At 42.0% G+C, this 19,994-nt stretch overlaps 1 protein-coding gene across 1 annotated transcript in view; it reads left to right on the forward strand.

The window, feature by feature from the left end:
* The window catches only part of GALNT10 (polypeptide N-acetylgalactosaminyltransferase 10), an 85,530-nt gene that overhangs the window by 41,217 nt on the left and 24,319 nt on the right, over positions 1-19,994 (forward strand). Inside the window, exons 2-4 of the mRNA XM_063413178.1 lie at positions 396-498; positions 1,358-1,496; positions 4,941-5,107. Of these exons, the coding sequence (XP_063269248.1) occupies positions 396-498; positions 1,358-1,496; positions 4,941-5,107 (409 nt within the window). The remainder of the gene's footprint in view (positions 1-395; positions 499-1,357; positions 1,497-4,940; positions 5,108-19,994) is intronic.

Here is a 19,994-nt window from a genome sequence, read left to right on the forward strand (position 1 = left end):
CTTATTTTGATTTTATTCAGGTGTGGTAACGTCTCATTAATAATGATCCTGCAATAGGTCTCTCATTACATCCTATTTAATTAACAAAAAGGCTGTAAGATGTATTGGATGTTTTCGAAATGAAAATGGGAGTTTTTAATAGGTTCTCTGATTAAGAAATACTGTTCTGCATATGTGATGGTGCCCTGGAAAAATATCACTTAACAGATGCAGATAAAGTTCTAAGACAAGTAAAACTCACTTCCTCCCTCGCCCCTTTCAGGCTAAAAGCCACTTGCTTGTGATGATCTTGCCTTAAGGGAGATGTTTAATTTCCTCTTACAGGAAGCAGAGGCTGCTGAGGAAAGGTTTCATTTGTTGTGTATTTATTATATATCCAATTTTTTGTTTAAAAGGCATCCTACATGAGGCAGAAGAAAGACCCTTACTTTGCTGATGGACAAAGAAAAAAGGACTGGCATAACAAAGAAGCCATAAGGAGGGACTCTGAGCGTGTAGGTAGGTAAGATTGCTATAAAAACGTTTTAATACTGATTGTAACTCTGATTTTATTTGGTAGAGTGAGTGTAGAACAGCATGTTCAACTTTAGGCTCAAGGTGATGTTCTTGACATGATGCAGCATTAATGCTAATTCATCTATTAATCTTCTAACTGTGTTAATACCAATTAAATTCCTTTTTCCTCAACTCCACAATAACTATTTTGAGGTGCAAATGTATCACTTAAATCTTGGTGTTTCATGATAGGTAGAAAATTGATTGGTAAAAAACTTATCCCCCCCAAAAAATTGTGCATGTACCTCTCCCAAAAATGGGAGATCCAGAAAGGAAGAATAAGAAAAACATTCTGGACTATAATATTCATGTAAGTCCATTCCATAATTCTGGGGTTTGTCTTGCATTTCAAATAAGGCCCATTTTGAATGTCACAGCTTTACACTGATGTTATTGCAAGGGCTCTGCCCCTCAGAGCAAGAGCACAAATCCATCTGTGCTGAGAATTCCAACTGTGCTGAGATATTCAAACCGCATGGATTCTTCCCACTGTGAAACAAAAGGCATTCTGGAGATCCTCCACAGCACTGCCAAAACCCCTTCATCTGTTCCTGGTGTTAGTAGGAAGAATTTTACCTTCAATTTGCACAGCTGAGTGGTTTGTAGCAAAACTGCTTATCAGATAAAATTGTTAAATTGATGTGGTTGACCCAGTGCTAAATACCAGACAGAGCACAAAACTAATAAAGTGATGTTCAAAGGACTATAAGATGCTCTTTTTTTTTGCTGTATGGATTAGTTTCTGACCCATTAAGCACAAATTAGCAGCAATGATCTGTATTTACTTTCTGTCTATCCACAGGAAATGGAGAACAGGGCAAACCTTACCCAATGACTGATGCAGAGCGAGTGGACCAGGCATACAGGGAAAATGGCTTTAATATCTTTGTGAGTGATAAAATTTCTCTGAATCGTTCCCTTCCGGACATCAGGCACCCAAAGTGAGTATACAGTTTGCATTTCTACGAGTGAAGGTTTGCAAGCCCTAAATTACCACCTCTACAGGAACGTGTTGTTTTTTTTTAATGGACTCTTGTACCTTTGCTCATAAATTATAATCTTGGCACAGCTAGGTCCTGGTATTTCCTTAATAAAGGATGGTGTATAGTGATTTCAGTGGGAAATACATCAAATCTGGGGGAAAAAGTCATTTTTTGATTTCGAAAGACTTAAAATTACCACAAACTTGCAACCCTGCTCAGAAGAAATCTTTAATGTAACCCAGAGGTTCAAGTTGTTAGATTGGCCACTAGCTGGAAATTACTGTGGAATGCTCAGGAGCAGAAAAAGATGTGAGTAGCTTCACTCAACTATGTATGAAGAGTTTTACCAGGTTTGTGGATTATTTTTGTTAGTATTATTATTATCTTCCTCATAAAAGCAGCCTCATCGGGGTTTACAAGTAGAAACAAGTTCCAACTGAATGCTGAATTGATTGTTTATCTGGTTTTGGACATTATGCTGTAGGATGGTGTTGAACTGGATTTTGGTCAAGCCAGAAGTTTTCCTCTAGTAAAAGTGCATCAGTTAGGACTTAGCCCTTGTTTATACAAAGCTGAGAGGATTTTAAATACTGTTTGTGAGGTTCTTAATCTGAAAACATTGTTAGACATTGGAATCTAAGATTCTTTTGTGTAAAGCTGTGTTTATCACAATTTACTAAATCTAAATTCAGCATATACTTTATTCATGAGATACAAGTTCCAGAAGTCGAGTTTTATAATTTGTTAACTGCACAATTGAGATATTACCTCTTCAGCTGTCACAGCAAACTAATCAAATACACTGGCTTGACACCTTCTCTCAATATAAACACATAAAACAAAGTAGTGAATGTAGCTCCATAAATATTTTAAACATGCAGCTGAAATGTTTAAACATAGAGATAAATCAGGTAACTGAAGATGTTTTTGGATCAGCCCATGCCCAAGTTCTAGGAAACACAGTTTGAGTTTACTGAGCTAAATTCCACCTGGCCTCCATTTCCAATGTCTGCCTTGGGCTCTGAGAGCTTAAACATCAGACAATGCCAGTATTTCATTATCTGAGGGTTTAATGTGTTACCTCAGTGCTTCCTGTGTTTCCTGAAATTGCCAGCTCAGTGTTGCTAATTCTGCTATTTAAACTTTTTTAAAATGGGAAACGTCTAACTCCAGCCCTGGATAAAATTAATAAGTGAAGTGTCTGGGACACCAACGACTCAAGCTGTGATTTATGGTGCTGCTGCAGTGGTTTGCTTGTTGCTTGACACATCCTTTGCCCCAACACAGCAAATTGTAATTGTGGGGGCCTTGAGGAGTGATAAACACCATGTGCCTAATGGGTGCTGGGATTAGCTGGGCAGGGAGCAGAGTTTACCCATGGTGGGGATGTGCAGTGAAAGAATTCATGACTGGAAAGATCTGCTGTGCATTCTCTGTGCCCATTAAAAAAGATATACATGAAATGATGTGGTTTGTGTTACTGGAGAGGTTGATGAGGGCACTTTGCTACAAAGTTAAGCTGAGACCTAGTCATAAAGTCACAAGTCCATAAAGAGTATTCCAGAAAGAAGGGAGCTGTGTTTTAGAGCCTCTTACATGCACTGAGGTAAAAGAGAGTTTGGAGATGTGCCCACAGACAGCAGGGAAGGTGAGGAGAAGGTGTGCTGGGGAAAAATGCACCATATCTGCCTTGCCCTAAGCTTTGGGGCCACAGCTGGACTTCTCCCCACCAGCTGCCCTGGGTGGGGAAGGCCAAAGAAGTGATGTGTGAGATGGTTTGTGTGGACTTTAAAACACCAAATAGTGTGTCAGCTCTGCTTTCTGTTCGTTGTGGGACTCGGGGAGCTGGGGCACAGCATGTGCAGATCTGCCTGGTGCACACATACAATTGTTTGTTTCAACAGTCGTGTCTTCCCCTGATAACATTTCCTTTAAGCTCCTCAAGGGTTTTAAATATTAAATACTAATTTTGCAGGTCTTGTAAAGCAATAAGCAATTTCTCTCCACGCTTAATGGTTAAACTTAATAGCTAAAGTTTCCCACTTGTTAAAGTTAGTCAGAAAATGTGAATTCCAGTTTAAGAAGAGTTAGAAATAATTCAAGGGCTCTTGGGTCATATTGGAACAGAACTGTGGCTAGTAGCTGTTGGAAGAAGGTTAGGGTGGCAATGCCAAGGGCTGGATGAAAGCAGTCCCTGCAGCTTCAGTTTGCATCTTGCATCTGTGCAGTGCAGCCACGGCCTGCAGGCTCTTGGCAGCACCCCAGGACAATTCATTACACCCAGAATAAGTTACTGTCCTCTCACACAGGCACCAGAGTAACTTCCTGTAGGCACAGATGTATTGAGCTTGTGTAACATAGGTGCATCCTTCTCTGTGCCCTGGGAAAGGTACCAGGAAGGAGCTGCTGCTGCCAGAGCTGCTTTCATTCCCCTCTGCCCTTCCGGGGGCCAGGGAGGGAATTCCTGCCTGCGTGCATGGAATTGTGCAGGGAGGGACAGGCTCCCAGGGCCTGGCAGGGCACAGCCTGCACAGAAGCCTGGGGGCTGTGCAAGGGACAGGGAGCAGCGTGGCACTTCCCTGCCCTGCTGCAGGACAGCTTGTCCTGCTGGCACTGTCACTGTCCCCTCCACACACCTCCATTCACACAGCTGCCACTGGTTTGTTCTGGACACAGGGCCTCCAGGGATGGAATAGATTTTTGACCCCTACTGAAGAGCTGCTGGGTGTTTTTTAACTACATTGGGTCGCTGTGTGGCCGTAGAGGTTACCTGTTTAACAAGGTATAAAGTCCACTTATGGCCACACCTGCAGGAAAGTAAACACTGCACTTCACACTGGAGAATTTTATTTATGAAACTACCTTGAAACCAACCCTACAAGGCAAGAGTTCATTACCTGTCACCATGAGATTTTCTCTAGTTTTCTGAGCGTTCATATTAAAGTAGAAGTGTGCACCTTTTCACGCTCGTTCATGTAAACAACGAGATTGTGAATTGTAAATATTACCATTGTTTTCACATTCCTCTCCAAGGAGAGGAGAAGTTGCGTGACAGTCCCTTTGACCAATGTGGTTGTGAGATGGGAATACCACCCTCCAATCCATGGTCACCTTTCAAAAAGTACATTATAAGAAGTAATAAACAAAGGGCAGAGCTTTTTCTCTGCTGATGCTGCTCTCCCAAATTCCGACTCCATGTGTCTTTTGAGCATGGCTAACAGCGACAATTACCCCTATTACAAAATTTTAAAAATTAATGCACTCTGCATCATTTTGAGGAGTAAAGAACGAACTAAGTTGCTTGCTGGTCATCAGTATGGCAGTGCTGCTGTGTTTTGGGTGCTTTTTGCTGTGTCTGGTGTGTTCTGGCAGCACCTTTTGACTCTCTCTGTCTGTGTCCAGCTGCAGGAACAAGCTGTACCTGGAGAAGCTCCCCAACACCAGTGTGATAATCCCATTCCACAACGAGGGCTGGTCGTCCCTGCTGCGCACCGTGCACAGCGTCCTGAACCGCTCCCCTCCCGAGCTGGTGGCAGAGGTGGTGCTGGTGGATGACTTCAGTGACAGAGGTTTGTGTGTGACACCCCCACCAGGCTGCCCTTCCTGAGGGATCAGTGCACTTGCAGATGTGTGTGTAATGACCTGGGGTTTTTCACCTGCCAGCAGCAGAGCTCAGGGGAATCTCGCTCTGCTACATTTGAGAGCAGAAATTTCATGTTCTGTGTTCAGGGTGTGCTGGTTTAGCTGCTGCTGCCAGGGACTGTCCTGTGTTCTGGGCACTATGAAAAGCTAGAGAAGATGGTTTTAATATTCAGCTAAGAGCCTGTGCAGCCCTTAACATAAAATGTTAAATGTTGACTCTTGAAAGAGCAAAAAAAAAGCCAAGAGATGCGAATAGCTCACTCCTTACATTCTGCTTTCTTATTTTTTTTTCTTTTTTGACGCAGAACATGTAAAAGAATCCCTGATAAAAGGTTTCCACCTGGGACTGCCTATGACTTGGGTTGCCTTTCTCATGAATTTTGTGCTCCTGAAAAGTAAATGTGCAGCATCCAAACCTTTTCTCTCTCTTGCTGGGAACTTCCCTCAGTGTTTTGTACTGCACTGCCTGGAGAAGTCACTTTGGATTGGGTTGAAGTGCTGTCTGCAGAGTGTGGAGTCACTGGCACCACACATCAGCACAAATGGAACAAGCATTTGTCATTATAGCAGCAATGTGTGCCTGTAGTTGCTGAGAACTTTTTCTCTGAGCCATTTAAGTGGTGCCTGATGCAAACTAAGCTGTGCTTCGCCTTGTGTTTTGCACCCTTGCTGTGGTGGAAAAGGCAAATGAAGGAGGATTCAATGCCTCTGTTATGTAGATGTTGCATAGGTGGAGAAATCCCATGGAAAGTCCTCTGACTGGTGTTGAAGAGGGCATAGTGACTTTGAGAGGTTATGGTCAGATCTAGCAACTCTACTTTCTCCTTTAAAGTTACTGAGACTATTCAGCTTTATGAGCTGCAGAGTTCAAGCCACTGATATTATTCAAGTGAGGCAAAAGAGCTTTCTGTACAAATCCTAAAGGATACATGTCCAGAAACCTGACATATAGGAAGCTCCTAAATGAGCTTGGAAACAAGCTTGTGAATATTTAGTGTTCTGACCTATACTGACTTCTAATAGATACTGCCCAACGCTGTAGTACTTGGTCTGAAGTTCTTCTCTCATTAGTTTGCAAGCAAGGTGTGCTGCATTGAACAAATCAATGTTATGTGAAATAAGAATTTCTTTAGAGGATTTTCAGGCTAAGGTGAGGAGAAGGAAAACCCACCCTCCTGACAAGGTCTCTTTATTGCTACTCAGTCTAGAAGCAAATTAGACAAGCTCATGCTGTAACCACAAGTGAATTGTACAAATTGGTTTCTTTTCAGAGAAGTGGAAGTAATGAAATCTAGTTTCCTGTGGATGTGTTTTCCTTGTTCTTTGGATGTGCCCTGACCAGGTGAAGGAGAGCTCCACCCCTGCTCCTCAGTCTGTACCTGTGCTGTTTGTCCAGCTCTCTCTTCTCTGTTCCATCTGCCTCTGACAAGACAAAAACTCCTCTCCCTTGGTCATTCATCTTTCATACAAAGGTTGCAAGATGGACCTGAGATTCATTTGTGTACAGCATCTATTTATAAATGGACATAAAAGACTCCAGGTGCTGGACAGTGAGCTGAATTGTCAAGGGAAGAGAGTGCATTAATAAAAACTGGTGTGGGGGTTCTCTTTGCTTGGGGGGAATTTTTCTTGCTTGGGTTTTTTTAAACCAGTATTTTCCTGCTAGCACAGTTCATTTCTGCACACTGGGACAATTGCTGGTTAGAATGAAACATTTTTCCTTCAGTGCTGTCAGTTCTGCACTTTTCTTCCTTAACCACACTGGGGTTGGCTTCCACATCCCTCAATGGACTTAAATTGGTTCTTAGTCTTAGGGGGCTCTTAAATCCTAATCACATGATCTTGACTTGAAAGGCTGATGGTTACAAATTTCTGATTGTAATTTATCCATTGTTTAAAACAAGCAAACAAACAATCCACCCAAAACATAAATTACAAACATTTCAAACATTTCAAACAGTTCAGTAACTGAGAACTGATAGTTTAATGCATCAAACTGAAATGCATGTAGGAGCAGAAGTTCCAGGAAAACTCTTGCTTATATGATAAATATTTGAAAAGAGCACATTCTTGGATTTGGACTGTTAGGTAACTGCTCTGGTTATCTGTTCCTTATGATTAAATTGGGCAGCTAATAAGAACTCCATGTCCAAGCTGATGATCATCACAGCTGTGCCACAGAACTGGAGAGCAGTGAAAAGAATGAGAAGAAATCTCTTGATGTTTCTTTGCAAATCATAAGTGATTGGTCCTCTGCGTTGTCTGCAAAGTATTCTGTATTGTCTTCAAGAATTCTGTGCTTCTGTTTGAAATAACAGTCCCCTAAATTTGTAGCAGCATCTTTATTTTAAAGTTACAGAGTCACTGTTGGATGTAGTGACATAGAGGCCACGTCTGAGATCAGAGGGGCACAGTACAAACAGTAAATGTCATCTCCTTCCCTGAAGAGATCAGTAAATAGTCACCATAAACTCCAGTGAAAAGCCAAAGATGGAAAGGATAATCACTCAATAAAAATTCATTATTAATTTTTTTTATGGAGATGTTGCTCTGACAGGATAGAACATGGGATATCTCTGCTGTATCTCGTGCTGGCCTTTCACTTGAGGGTTGTCTAAACAGACCTCTAGAACTTTAATAACTCTTTAAAGAATAATCTGCAATAGCTTGACCTTCCCTGGCAAGAAGACTCTTTCTCTTTCTCCTGCCAGCATTTCTTGTGTGCTGACCCGTGCTGGGGTTAAATGTGCTGGGGTTTGCCAGCTGCCCTTGAGGTGCTGGAATGTTTCTCTCCTGTTTTGCTGTCTCACTGGTTTCTGGGAACAGTGACCCATCAGCCTCTTTCATTCCTGTGTCTCACACATGGAGAATCTTTGCTGGACATGAAGAAAAGAGGACTTTGGTAAAAATAGGAATAGTAAGTGTGGAAACCTGGCTACTGCAAACAGTGGTTTTCCTGACAGATGTTATTTTCATCTGGTTTTCATCTTGAGTGTAAGGAATTTTTGGTGTGTCTAGGAAGAGGGGCTGAAAAGTTGGCCAACACAGTGACAGGAGAGTGAAGACAGATTTCTGGGTTTGCTGGTGGCTGCTGTGGTCTGCAGCAAACCTGAGGGGCAGCTGTGGCCGTGCGTTATTGGAGCTCCTGGACAGATGAATCATCATCTGGAAGTGTCAGCAGCCATTTATTTCTTAATTTGGTTGAAAGAGACAACTCTGTGACCTTTAGCAATAAACATTTTTCATCCAAAAAATGCTGTCCTGATGACAGCAAATCTTAACAGGGAGCAGCAAAAGCTTTACAAGTCATGTTTTTTAAATGTTTCCTTTGCTTTGTACTTGGAAAGTCAAAATGTGCTGGAACAACTTGCTGCCTGGAATGGTTTGGGGTTTTTTTTATGCCTGCAGTGTAATGCAAATGGTCCAAATCTAAAAAAAGGCTGGAGCCTTACCTCACACAAGTTCTGTTCAGGATTCTGTGTCAGCCAGAGTGGGAATGGCTGCCTGGCACTGGGCTCAGTCGGGGTGGTGGTTCCATCCCCTTCCTTGAGCTGCAGAACATTTTGTCACCTCCAGCAGCTCCTTCCTGACACTCAAACCTTCCTCTGTGGGGATTCCCTTGGTAGGCTGGGTTGATTTAAAAGGAGCTGCCTTCCATCATGTGCTGTTGGACACAGCAGAGTGAATATTGCAGGGCTATTTTTTACTTTCTCCATTGGCAGTCTCTGCTGTCGGTGTAGCATTGCATTGAGACTGCTATAATCCTTTTTTTCCTCACAAACTTGATTGAGAGTGATATAAGAACTTTCTCCCCAGTTCAAAACATTTGTAGGGAATTTCTGTGCAGAGGAAAATAGTTTATATCGAAGAGGGAGACATCAACTCAGCAACCAATTGTTGGAGAATAAGAATTAACCCAGCATTCTTCCTGCATGGTGCAGAGAACTGCTAGAGAGCCACAGAGTGACCTCCATGGGTCTGATAAACCTCAGCTATTGCAGGGTGGTCCAAAATACTTCCTCCCCTTTGGGATAAGTAGAAATCAGAATGCAACACATGTGAATTACTACTCTAGACCTCCTGATCATAAAAATTCCTAGCTGTGGCAGTCCTATGTAGATTTGTGGCTTCACTTTAAACTTTTACAGCTGTTCTTTAGGTCTGATAGGTTAAATGAAACCTTTTCATGTGCTGGTTTGCAGGGTACTAATTGTATCACTCCAAGCCTGTTGTTACCAGAATGGCCCTAAGTAAACTAAAATGTTTTTTCCATGTATATCCGTTTTCTCCTGGGGGCTGTCATGTGAAATTTGTTTGCTTTTTAAATACCTGATTACCATGCTCCTGAGTGGGAATTTGGTTCTACTCTATCATAGAAATGGGAGGAGGAGAACTGAAGTGGAATTGCAGGTCAGTTTGTAACATTGCAGGTTTCCCCATCAGCTCTGGTGGTATTTTGTTATTGATAGCTGGCAGCAGGCAGGCAGTTCATGGTTCTTCAGGGTCTGCTTCAGTCCTGGGCCTGCAGCCTGCAGTGCTGTGGTGAGAAATGGAGCTGTTCAGCTCTGGTGTCTGTCCTGTAGGAAATGAATTGTTGTTCTCCACCTAATTCTTGTAGCTTGTCTGTAAAAGCTGTCTCTGTGTCTGCATGAACAGATGTAAAGCTGTGCTCTGTCTCTCAGTAAAAAATGATCAGCCCTGAGCTGGAGGAGCAGAGGGTGGCACATCCCTTTGCAGGATGCTTGTCAGAATGTTCTTTGCTTTTCACCTGGTACGTGTTTGGTAGCCCAGCACAGCAGTGGAACATCAAATACTCCTGCTGAAGGACAGAAGGCAAACTCCTGTTTTTTTGGAAAAGAGGTCTCTTACAGCTGCAGGTGGGACTGGAACAGGTACAGAATTGAAAAATAGTTGAGTTTGGAAAGGACATCTGGAGATCATCTAACCCAACCCCTCTGCTCAGCTACAGCAGGTTTCTCCAGATTTTATTAGTCTCTCAGATTTTGAAAATCTCCAAGGGTGGAGACACCATAATGCATCTGGGGAACCTTTTCTGCTGTTCAGTCACTCTATCAATGACTTAGTTTAAAAAAAAAAGTAATTAAAAAATACCTTATGCTTACACAGCCTTTCCTGTGCTTCAGTTTGTGCCCAAGGACTCTCAGGTCCTTTTCTGCAGAGCTCCTGTAACTTATCTAGGAAACACCTGTAAAAGACTACCTCTAAAACAAACTAATTGTTTGCATTTATGTGCTTCTGGAACAAACTGATAGCACGGATTTTTCATCCTTTCCCTTAATGTCAGACATGGTAGGATTTTTACCTTTTCACCCTTTGCAGCAATGGAAATTTAAAAATTATTCAAGACATTTGAAGCTTACTGTGTGCAGGAGGCTGTGACTTAATTGCTGAATGTCATTTAAAAGAAACATCTTGTGGTGTACTTGGGGCTGGCTGTGTGCACAGAGGAAAGGGTACACACCACACAGGGTTTATCTTATTTTATGGCTGAGCTTGACAGAAATCAGTGATTGTGGCTAAGTGCTTGAATTTCACATAAAATTCACGTTTCAGCATTCAACTATTTGCATATTGAGTGACAGCCTGTTCTTACTTGTTTTTAAGATTACTTTGGTAAGAATGACAGTGTTTTAGAACAAATGTTGTCCCTTGTTGAAGAAGAGAACTGCAGCATCAGTCATTTCCAAGGCATGAGTTACATGCAAAGCACTGTGTTGGTACAATAACAGAGCTGGATGTGGCAGCACTGAAAATACTGCAATCTCCAAACATCAGGGTTCTTCTGGAAGTGTTAACCCAGCTGGGCCCTCTGCCTTGTGGTGTTGCCTGTCTATGCAGTGGCAAGATGTGAACTGAGCATCCTTTCAGAGTAACTAGGAAAATCTGCACCTCTGAGAGGCAACAACAGCTTTCAGCCCGAGTATTTGAATATATTTGACCCAATAAGGCAATGCCATTTGCAGAGTGAACCTTCTGGGTTTTACATTAAACACTGTCTGGTTTAGGGAGTGGTTATCCATGAGGCTGTCTAAATACATCCTTGGCTGCAGTGCATTTAAAGGAGACAATTTTGTTCTGAGGAATGTATATGGGAACTTATTTTCCCTTGGGTGGTCATTATGGAGATTTTGGATTTCAGCTTCATCTTCCAAGACTACCCTGTTACCCTGAACCTCATCTTAATTAGGGAAATTTTTTTTTAGGAGTCTAATCTATTTATACGTTCAACCATTTAATTTTTTTTAATTCCTTCCCCATTTTCATTCCCTTTTTCCTTAGCTGTGTATGTTCAGCAGGACTTTGTGCAGCCAGGCTTGGAGCTGCTCTTTGGGATCTGGGAGGCACCATGAGCCTGGAGTGTGGTGTGGCCACTGCTCATCTTGGAAAGGCAGCAAGGGCCTTTTAGACCTTTTAATGGAGGAGTCCAAGGAGTATTTTCCCCAGCAGTGTCATCTCAGCCCTGGGTTTTCACCAGCATTGTTTGCCCTCTCCCCTCATGCACCATTGCACCACCTGAAGGTGCCCTGGACATTTACACACCCTTGGAGCCCATCCTTTCCCAAATCAGAGGGGACACACAACCAAATCCTGCTTTTTCCCTTGACAGATAAATCCCTGTGACATTTTAAACCTCTCTTTATATTGCAGCACAGGTAATCCTGGAGGTACGGGATAATCTGAACGGAAAACCAAATGTGAGTGAGGTAACTTGGCTGAACCATGAGCAGCATAATTTGGTCTGGAGGGCAGAAGTCACTAAGCAGTGTAGTGAGGAGAAGGCAAGGGGTGATTAAAGTGTCATTTGGTGCAGCAGCAGGTATATAGCAAATACAGCTCTGTTCCATTAACCACATCTGCCAGGCCTTAATTGAAAGATATCAGGTTCTCAGTATCTGAAATAGAAAAAGGTTTAATACTTGAATTCTTTTTGATCTTTAAATGGAACAGTAACAGATTTATGCAGCTAAAGAGATTATCTTTTCATCTTTAGGCACATGCACTCTAAAAGTAATTTTTTTTACTCTTAAATGCACTAAAGTGCATCTGGTTAGTACATCTCAGAATATGGAGTGATTGTGCTTAGGACAAAGTGATGACAGCCTTTCTTGCTGAATTATCAGTATGTTTATCTTAAAGGTTTTTACCATAAAGTATGGAGAAAAGAAGAAAAAACCAAGCTCTTTTGGGCCAACTGTGCTTTTCCACAACCTTTTTTTAAGTGTTGCTTTCAAGGTCTCTCATAGAAGTTGTGCTATACCTATTGTCGCAAACAACTGAGAAAAAATTACTTTTGTAAATTAAGTTAGAGAATAAAGAGGGTTTTTTTCTCTTGTTAAAATTCATTGCAGATTATCTCAAGTCTGTGTAGACTCATAAAAATGTCTTTGGAGTCAGTGAGACAGATCTCCCTTTGCATGAGTGGAAGAGGGTTGGTTCTTCTGGGTGCAGAGATGTGAAATTTCTGCCCCAAACTGCAGCAGGACTCCCAGGCAGCACAGCAGAGCAGAGTGAGTATAAGAGTGAATTTGTGAACTCACCAACACTCTGTGCTATAGTAAACACCAAAGGGAGCAACAAAATAAAAGCTGGTGCAGATGTCCCATTTTTGTTTATGAGAAGAGAGGAATTTGTAATTCTCCATTGCTGGCAGTGTCTTGTGGGTGTGGGATACTTCAGATAACAGTGACAGAGTCTGCTTTGGATCAGAGTGAGATGTGGATGAGATTCAATTTTATGTTTTCCCTTTTCTGAGTATTCATTTTTAATGTGTCTTTAATGTCTGTACTCATGCATTCCCTTCATAAAGGGATGTCTAAAACCTGCACTGTTCATTAGGCAATGGCTGGGGAGCATTAAAAGTTTATTCTCTGGTGTTTTAAGAGGCATGAGGGCCTATTGTAGTTGTTTACTACAGCTTTGTTTGTGACAGCCTAAATTAACTAACCAGTTTACTTTTCATCATCTTGTATTTACTTCTCTAAAATCAGCTGCTGCAGCTGAAAGATTCTTCTAGAAAGGAGATGAGGTGGCTTTAAAAGGTCAAGTTTACTGTGACCTCTTTCTCAGCTAATTATTGTGTAGTGAAGGATGTCTGGCAGTCTAAAGTTTAAAAAAAATAAATAATTGAGGAGCAGAGTTTCCATTACAGCTCATTAAGTAAATCTCAGTGCATTGCTTGCTACTAAGAAACCCTACACATGTAGCTTCTGTTAGAGGAACTTTGCAGGAAAACATTAATTTTATTCTCCTCACCTTGAAGTACATGTCCTCATCTGCTAGGATTCAAAAATCCAGATATCTGCCAGCTGCAGTGCAAATCAGCATTTTAATGCTTTACAGCTGCTCCTCTATAGAAGTTAATTAGAAATGTGATTCAAAGACCCTCTGCCCATGTATGATATCTATTACTGGTAATCATAGTTTCTGCTATTTAAACCTGCGTTTGGAGTGGTGTTAACAAAGAGCTGTTCCACACAGGGACTCTGATAAAGGTGGAAACTTCTTCACTTGGAGAGAATTGGAAGCTAAATGCTGCTTCGACTGAAAAATCAAAGTGGATAAACCAAACCACATGCTTTTTCTAGTCTTAATTGCAGTTATATTTTCTTAGTAAAGAAATGTCACACAATTCTCTTCAGTGTAGCATCAATTCCTGAGGACCTCTGGTGCCTGTTACCCACAAGAGGGATGCACTGATGGAGCACAGCAGTTGAACTGTGTGAGCAGGGGAAAAAGCTCCACATTTTAAAGCAGGTCCCTTCAGCTATCAGTCCTGCCCTGTCCACTGTCATCCAGAGAAAATGAATGTGTTACTTGAGAATGGTATTGCCCACAAGATGGCTTCGTTTTGGTATCAGTACAGCTGTGAACAGGCTGGGATTTGTGCTTCAGGATTTAATAGATTTATTGACCTTTCTAGCAGATGTCACTGACTTACTGTGAGAGCTGCATTTCTTGTGAGTAAAGTAAACCAGAGTGTTGGGAACAGATGGTGAAGAGGTCTAGAAGAAGAGTTAAGTGTGAGTTTTAAATTATGCTTCTGGCATGGCACAGTTTGTTACTGCAAGTCCAGTGTGTGTGTTCTCCCTGCAGCTGTATTGCTAATTTTTGCATTTGCCAAATACACTGTTTTCTGTTCTCTGACACACAGACTACAGGACAAACCTCCTCCTGCTTTGTCAGTCATGGTCATTAATGTTTAAGCATCATTGTAGGACTGAAGGATTATCAGTTAGTTTTCCAATATTCCAATTTGGCTGTAACCCCAGAGCAAAAACTTTATAGTTCTCTGCTATTAATTTTAGGCTTCATAGTTGTTCTTCCTCACTGAGACACTTGAGATCAGAGCCTGTGGGATCCGAAGGGGTGCATTCCTACCAAATCAAAGCCACTTTCAAGTGAGTTGTATCTCAGACTTCCCTAACAAGACAAAAGTCTGGAGCAGATTTCTCTGTCAATCCTTGTGCTCTTCCTGGAATATTTCCTTTTTTGATGATTTGCACAGAGCAAATACTTTCAGGCCAAGAAGTTCTTTGCCTCTATCAGCACTATTCATGTACAAAGCCAAATCTCCGAGGACTGGTTTGTTTTGGCATCTTCTTTTCTTTTCTTTTTTTTCCCCAGCAAAACTCAGTGGCTTTTAAGGCTTTAATCTTGCAACTTTGAAATGTTCAAAAATGTTTCAGTAAAAACTGTCTTAACACTTCCTCTGCCTGCATCTCTTTAAATGATGGCAAGTTTTGCCTTGCCCTTGGTATAGGCTTTAGGTTCATGTCATGATACACCGTGCAGAGCATTGCTGGCAGCAGTGGCTGTATCCTGGCATGTTCCCTGGGCACAGAGGAGGCTTTGGAACAAACTTCTCAGACCTTTTGCACCCCTGCTTGTCCCTCCAGTGCCCAGAAGGCAGATGATGGTGTGGGTTCAAGGCAATTAAGATTTTTAGAGTGTTTAACCAAAGGCATTCCTTTGGTTAAACAACTGGATAGTCAAAGCTACTGATGTGGCCTTAAGATGGGCGTGGAGATTCCTGGGGTTGAAGGCAGCATTTGGGACAGTAATGCCCTTCCTTGCCAGTCACCATGGCTACATCAAACTTGAGCTGAATATTAAGTGTACTGCAAGGAATTCACCCCTGTTTTGCAGCTACAAAGGGTGTGTAGGCCAAAACCTGCATCTCTCCAGTGTGTGTGGGCCAGCACAGCAGCTCTGAGGTTAAAAGCAATCAACAGGAAATGACTGAGAGCCACAAAATACCCTCTTTAGTAGAGATGCAGTCAACAGAAGAGAAAAAACCTAAGTGGGTGCTTTAATCTTGATACATATTTAATGAAATGGGAAGAGAGAAGAGTAGACTAATGAGAAGGACTTGACTGTTTCCCCTGGGGGGGATAGGTTCTGGCAGAGGGGGAAAAACTGATCTTGTGGGTTGGCCAGGAGGTCAGTGTGCAGGAATTAAAAAGTGATGCATACACCACAGGCTGGCTGCACTGCTCCCCAGGAACAAAAGGTGATTAAACCTTTACAGCATGAAGCAAAGATAAATAAATGGATGGGTTTGGATCCCCTTAAAAAGCAGCATTTGGAAAAGACTCCTTTACAAATTAAACTTTCCTGAGAGATTGAGAGGTTGTGCTGTCACAAAGATAATTACTCCCTGTGTATTTCCCTGCTTGGAAATGCAGCCTCCTAAACTTTCCTTGGGGTCTGGGTGTATTTGGATACTAATGCCAGTAGGTGTGAATTTTCCCATTTTAAAATGGCACCTTTGTTTCTGCATTCAGTGCTGGTACCTCCTGAAGGACACCTGAGCAGGGTTGGGATGTCTTCTGTAGGGTGGAGGTGCACTGAGAAAGTTCCCTTTGCAAACTGAATTATGAATTGATGGCACAGGCAGGACAGCAGAAGTTTATGCACCTGAGTTTATCACAGCACAGGCTCACACCAGTGGTCTTTTCCTCACTCACTCACAATCTGGCTTGTTTCTTGGGCTCCATTCTTCCACTTCTGTGCACTTTATTGTACCTGAAACAGAAGCTTGGTTTGAAACCATTTGGAAAGAGAACAAAACCAGTAAAGTTTTCAGCAAACCTTTTTAATCTTTGTTGAAGTCCAAGCCATGCTATATTATCATGTGGGGTGGTACACATTTAGCTATTGTTCCATGCACAGAAACCCTTTCCCCCCTCATTTTTTGTTTTTAAATTTGTGCTGAGACCCATCACTGATGCAGAATGGGCAGTGGAAACTGGGCCCCCTCCCCTTTTGGAGTCCACCCCAGAACTGTAATCAGTAAAGCAACCAATATTAATTCTCTCCCTTCTCAGGCCTTTTCCTCTTTGTAAGAAGATTCAGCTTGGAAAGCTGTGATCAGCCTAATCAGTTTTCTATTACTGAGACTGGTGCTCATAGTACAATTTGTTAAATCAATTTATTATCCTCCCAACCAACTTCAGTGATCAGAGCGTGAAAACATTGAAAGAAAATTAAAACTAGTGGAAGTGCTGCCTGTTTGGATAACAGCACATTTTGCTGTTTCAAAGGATTACTCATCTGCACCAAAACAGGGAGAGAAGTTAATTTCAATGATTTAGAATCTTCTGTTTCAGGGAGGCCTGGCTTGCACATTATGATGGATTCAGGAAGAAGTATAATTCGTTCTTAAATTGTTAAACAGCACGTTAGGGCCAAGTATCCAAGTAAAAATGAATGGATTCATTTGTAATCCTCAACAAGCGTGTCTGTGTGTGGGAGGGTAGGGGTGGCAGGCTGGGGTAACCTGTAAACAAATGCTGGATGCATGCTGGCACTTCAGGCTTTAGTGTTGGAAAGCAGCCAAAATAACCTGCAGAGAAGGGAAATGGTCCTTTTCTGCCTAAAATGGAATTCTGCAGATTCTCCTGCCCTGTCCTCCTGTGCCCTTCAGTGGGAGGGGGAGGTTCCCTGGATTTTCAGAGTGCAGTGGCTCTCCCATCTTCACATCTTGGAGCTTTTGAGTGTAAACTAAAGCAAAGCACCTCAGCAGGTGCCAGGATCCTGTAGGGCAGAGCAACCTTTGGTGTTACCAATGGCAATGAGTAACGTGGGAAGGTGTCTGGGAATGTTCCTGATTTCTGCAGTGCTGTTCCTTGGGTTGGGTTGGTGATGCACATCTGGCAAAGGCACTGCAGCTGTGCTGTACAGTGTACAAGTCAGAAAGCAAAGCTGATGGTATCATATGAACCATGAAATGTTGCACTGGTAGGACAAGAGGAGTGTTTCACTCATAGTTCTTTCTCAGGACATAAATCACTTGAATAGTTTTAAGTCATGGCTGGTATTTAAAAATAGTTGGTTTGGGGTTTTTTTCTGTGGCAAATATTGATATTCCCTTCCCTGACAAATACTGCAGAGCTGTTACAGGGACTATAAGCTATTAAAAAAAAAAATCTCCTTGGACTTTTCTGTCTTCCTCCAGCTTCTGCATATGCTCGTTTTTGAATTTCTTGGGTGCCTCTTCAGGTGGCAGAGTGCAATGTTGGAATGAAAAGTCAACTGGATATGAGCAATTCCAATCTTGGAAAGTCCTTACCATGCTACAAATGGTCACCAGACTAGAGAGATCTGAGGGCAGCTCTGCTTGGATGAGGACAGTAGGAAGAAGTACAGTAAGAACACCACAGAAATTTAACCTAGAGGAAAAAAATGCCTTATTTTGGAAAGTTTAGGGCTGCTTCTGTAAAGCAGGCTGCCTGTTAAAGCTTCTCTGCTGTCTTCACACAGCTTTATTTACAGCTCAAAGTAAGGCAAGCAGCAGTTCTTGACTGGCACTGTTAATGTACACACTGTACATCAACTTTATTGCAAAGTGTGTTAGCAAACTACCAGAATAGTTTTTAATCTGCAGATAATCTTAGTCTCATTTATATTTTGGGCTGTGTTACTTTGCCTAACATAGGCACAGCCATTGGAATCCATCCAGTTCACCTAACAACTTTCATTAAAGAAAATTGTCTTTGTAATAAAAATTACTCAGTGTGACAAGATTCCATAATATATTTTTTTAAAGCTTCATTAAATTTGGTAGCAGTTAACGGCACTTGTTTGGGTTTTTTTAAATTTTCTTTTAAAAGCAAAATTTGGCTTAATTGGGACAATATTTGAAACAGAATGAAATAACTATTTTCTGTCTGAGTGCATAGAAGCCAGGCTGTGTGGCAGGAATAGCACAAGGATAAGGAAATAAGAAATCTCTTTGAAAACCACATTTTACTGAGTGTTGTATATTGTTTGGTTGCTCAGAAGTCTGTGACTTCAGTTAGATAAAGCAGATGGAATAAACTCTGCCCACTTGCAGTTCATGACAGAGAAGTCTTAATCTTACAAAATGCAGTGACCAAACATGAATTTTTCTGCAGCACTTGGGAGGACCAGCTTACTGAGCATCATCCCTGGCTGCAGGACAGCCCTGAGCAGGTGTGTGCCCTGCAGCAGTGTGAGCACAGCTTTTTTTGCAGCTTTTCCTTGTTGTTCCAGCCAGCAGGGACACAATTCCTGATGTGTGAGGCACTTCAGCACTGCAGGCTCCTCACTGCAAGCACAGAATGCTCTGGGATTTTCTTACTATGGAAATGTAGGAAAGAAGTGCTGAAGAACCAAACCCAGCTTTTGGGAATGCAATGGGAAATCAGTGGATTGGGCTCTCTGCTGTCTCTTTGCAGAGTACTTGCCTGAGAAAACTCCATGGCTCCTATGCCTTCCTTTCCCCATTACACGATAAAAAGGGGGAAATATCCATTTTTAGCTGCTTGGTCATCAACAGATACAAATCACCCTGTCCTCAGGCAGTGTGGCAGAGCAGCCATCATCATCCTCACAGCTGAAATGGCCAAGTCCAGTGACTCTGTGTTCACCTCTGGGTGTCTGTGAGGGCCCATCCCAGGACATTCTCATATTTTGTAGCAGGCTGAGCGTGCTGTGCCCCTGGAGGAGTCATTTCAGCTGCCCCAGGTGTCACCACAGATGAAATTGCACCACAAACAAAACAGTTTTGAATGGCAGGTGATGCCAAAATGGAAATTATGAACACACATGTGGTAGACAAACCTCTAGGATCTTTCACAGCCTCATTTTCTCATTTTAATCAAAATAAAGAGCTGAAGAAATTCTCTTTATATTTTCCATTGGTTTGAAGCTTTGGATTTTTTAAGACTTCCCAGTGCTTTATAGGTTTGGCTTGGATAATGTAAGTTTTGTGTAGTCTGATCTTCCAAGTGTCTTCTGCTATTATCAGTGTCTGGCTGTCGTTAGGGAAATCAGACTGAGAGTGCCTGTGTGACAGTTCCCTCCTCTATTCTAGCAAGCATCAGCAGCCATTCTGGTGTTTATCTTGTCTTGGGTACATTAGTAAAGTTCTGCATCCTGGTTTGGGCTTGGCTGATTTATGCTTGAAGTGAGAATTATTTGTTCTCTGCAATGAAACAATCTTTTGTGACAAACTAACAATGGCAAGGGATGAGCTCTGATGTTAAACAGTGGTAGCTTTTCTTTTCTTTCTTTTATTTTTTTTCTTTCTCTTCTCGTTTTAAGTCTACCCACTGCCTCAGGAGCAAGGCAGCTGCACTAATAATATGTCTAGTCTCTGTGGAAGGCCCTTATTTGAAAAATCTGTAATTGAGTGGACAAAATTTCTGGTTGCTTGAGAGGATCTATTCAGAAGAGACCTGAGAAAAGGATGAGGGAAAAGCACACTAGACATCAAGAAGTCCTAAGGGCTCTATTGAGAGGGAAACCTATGTAGATATGGGACAATTA

The sequence above is a fragment of the Prinia subflava genome, chromosome 16 (genome assembly GCF_021018805.1).
Source record: "Prinia subflava isolate CZ2003 ecotype Zambia chromosome 16, Cam_Psub_1.2, whole genome shotgun sequence".
NCBI classification, from domain to species: domain Eukaryota; kingdom Metazoa; phylum Chordata; class Aves; order Passeriformes; family Cisticolidae; genus Prinia; species Prinia subflava.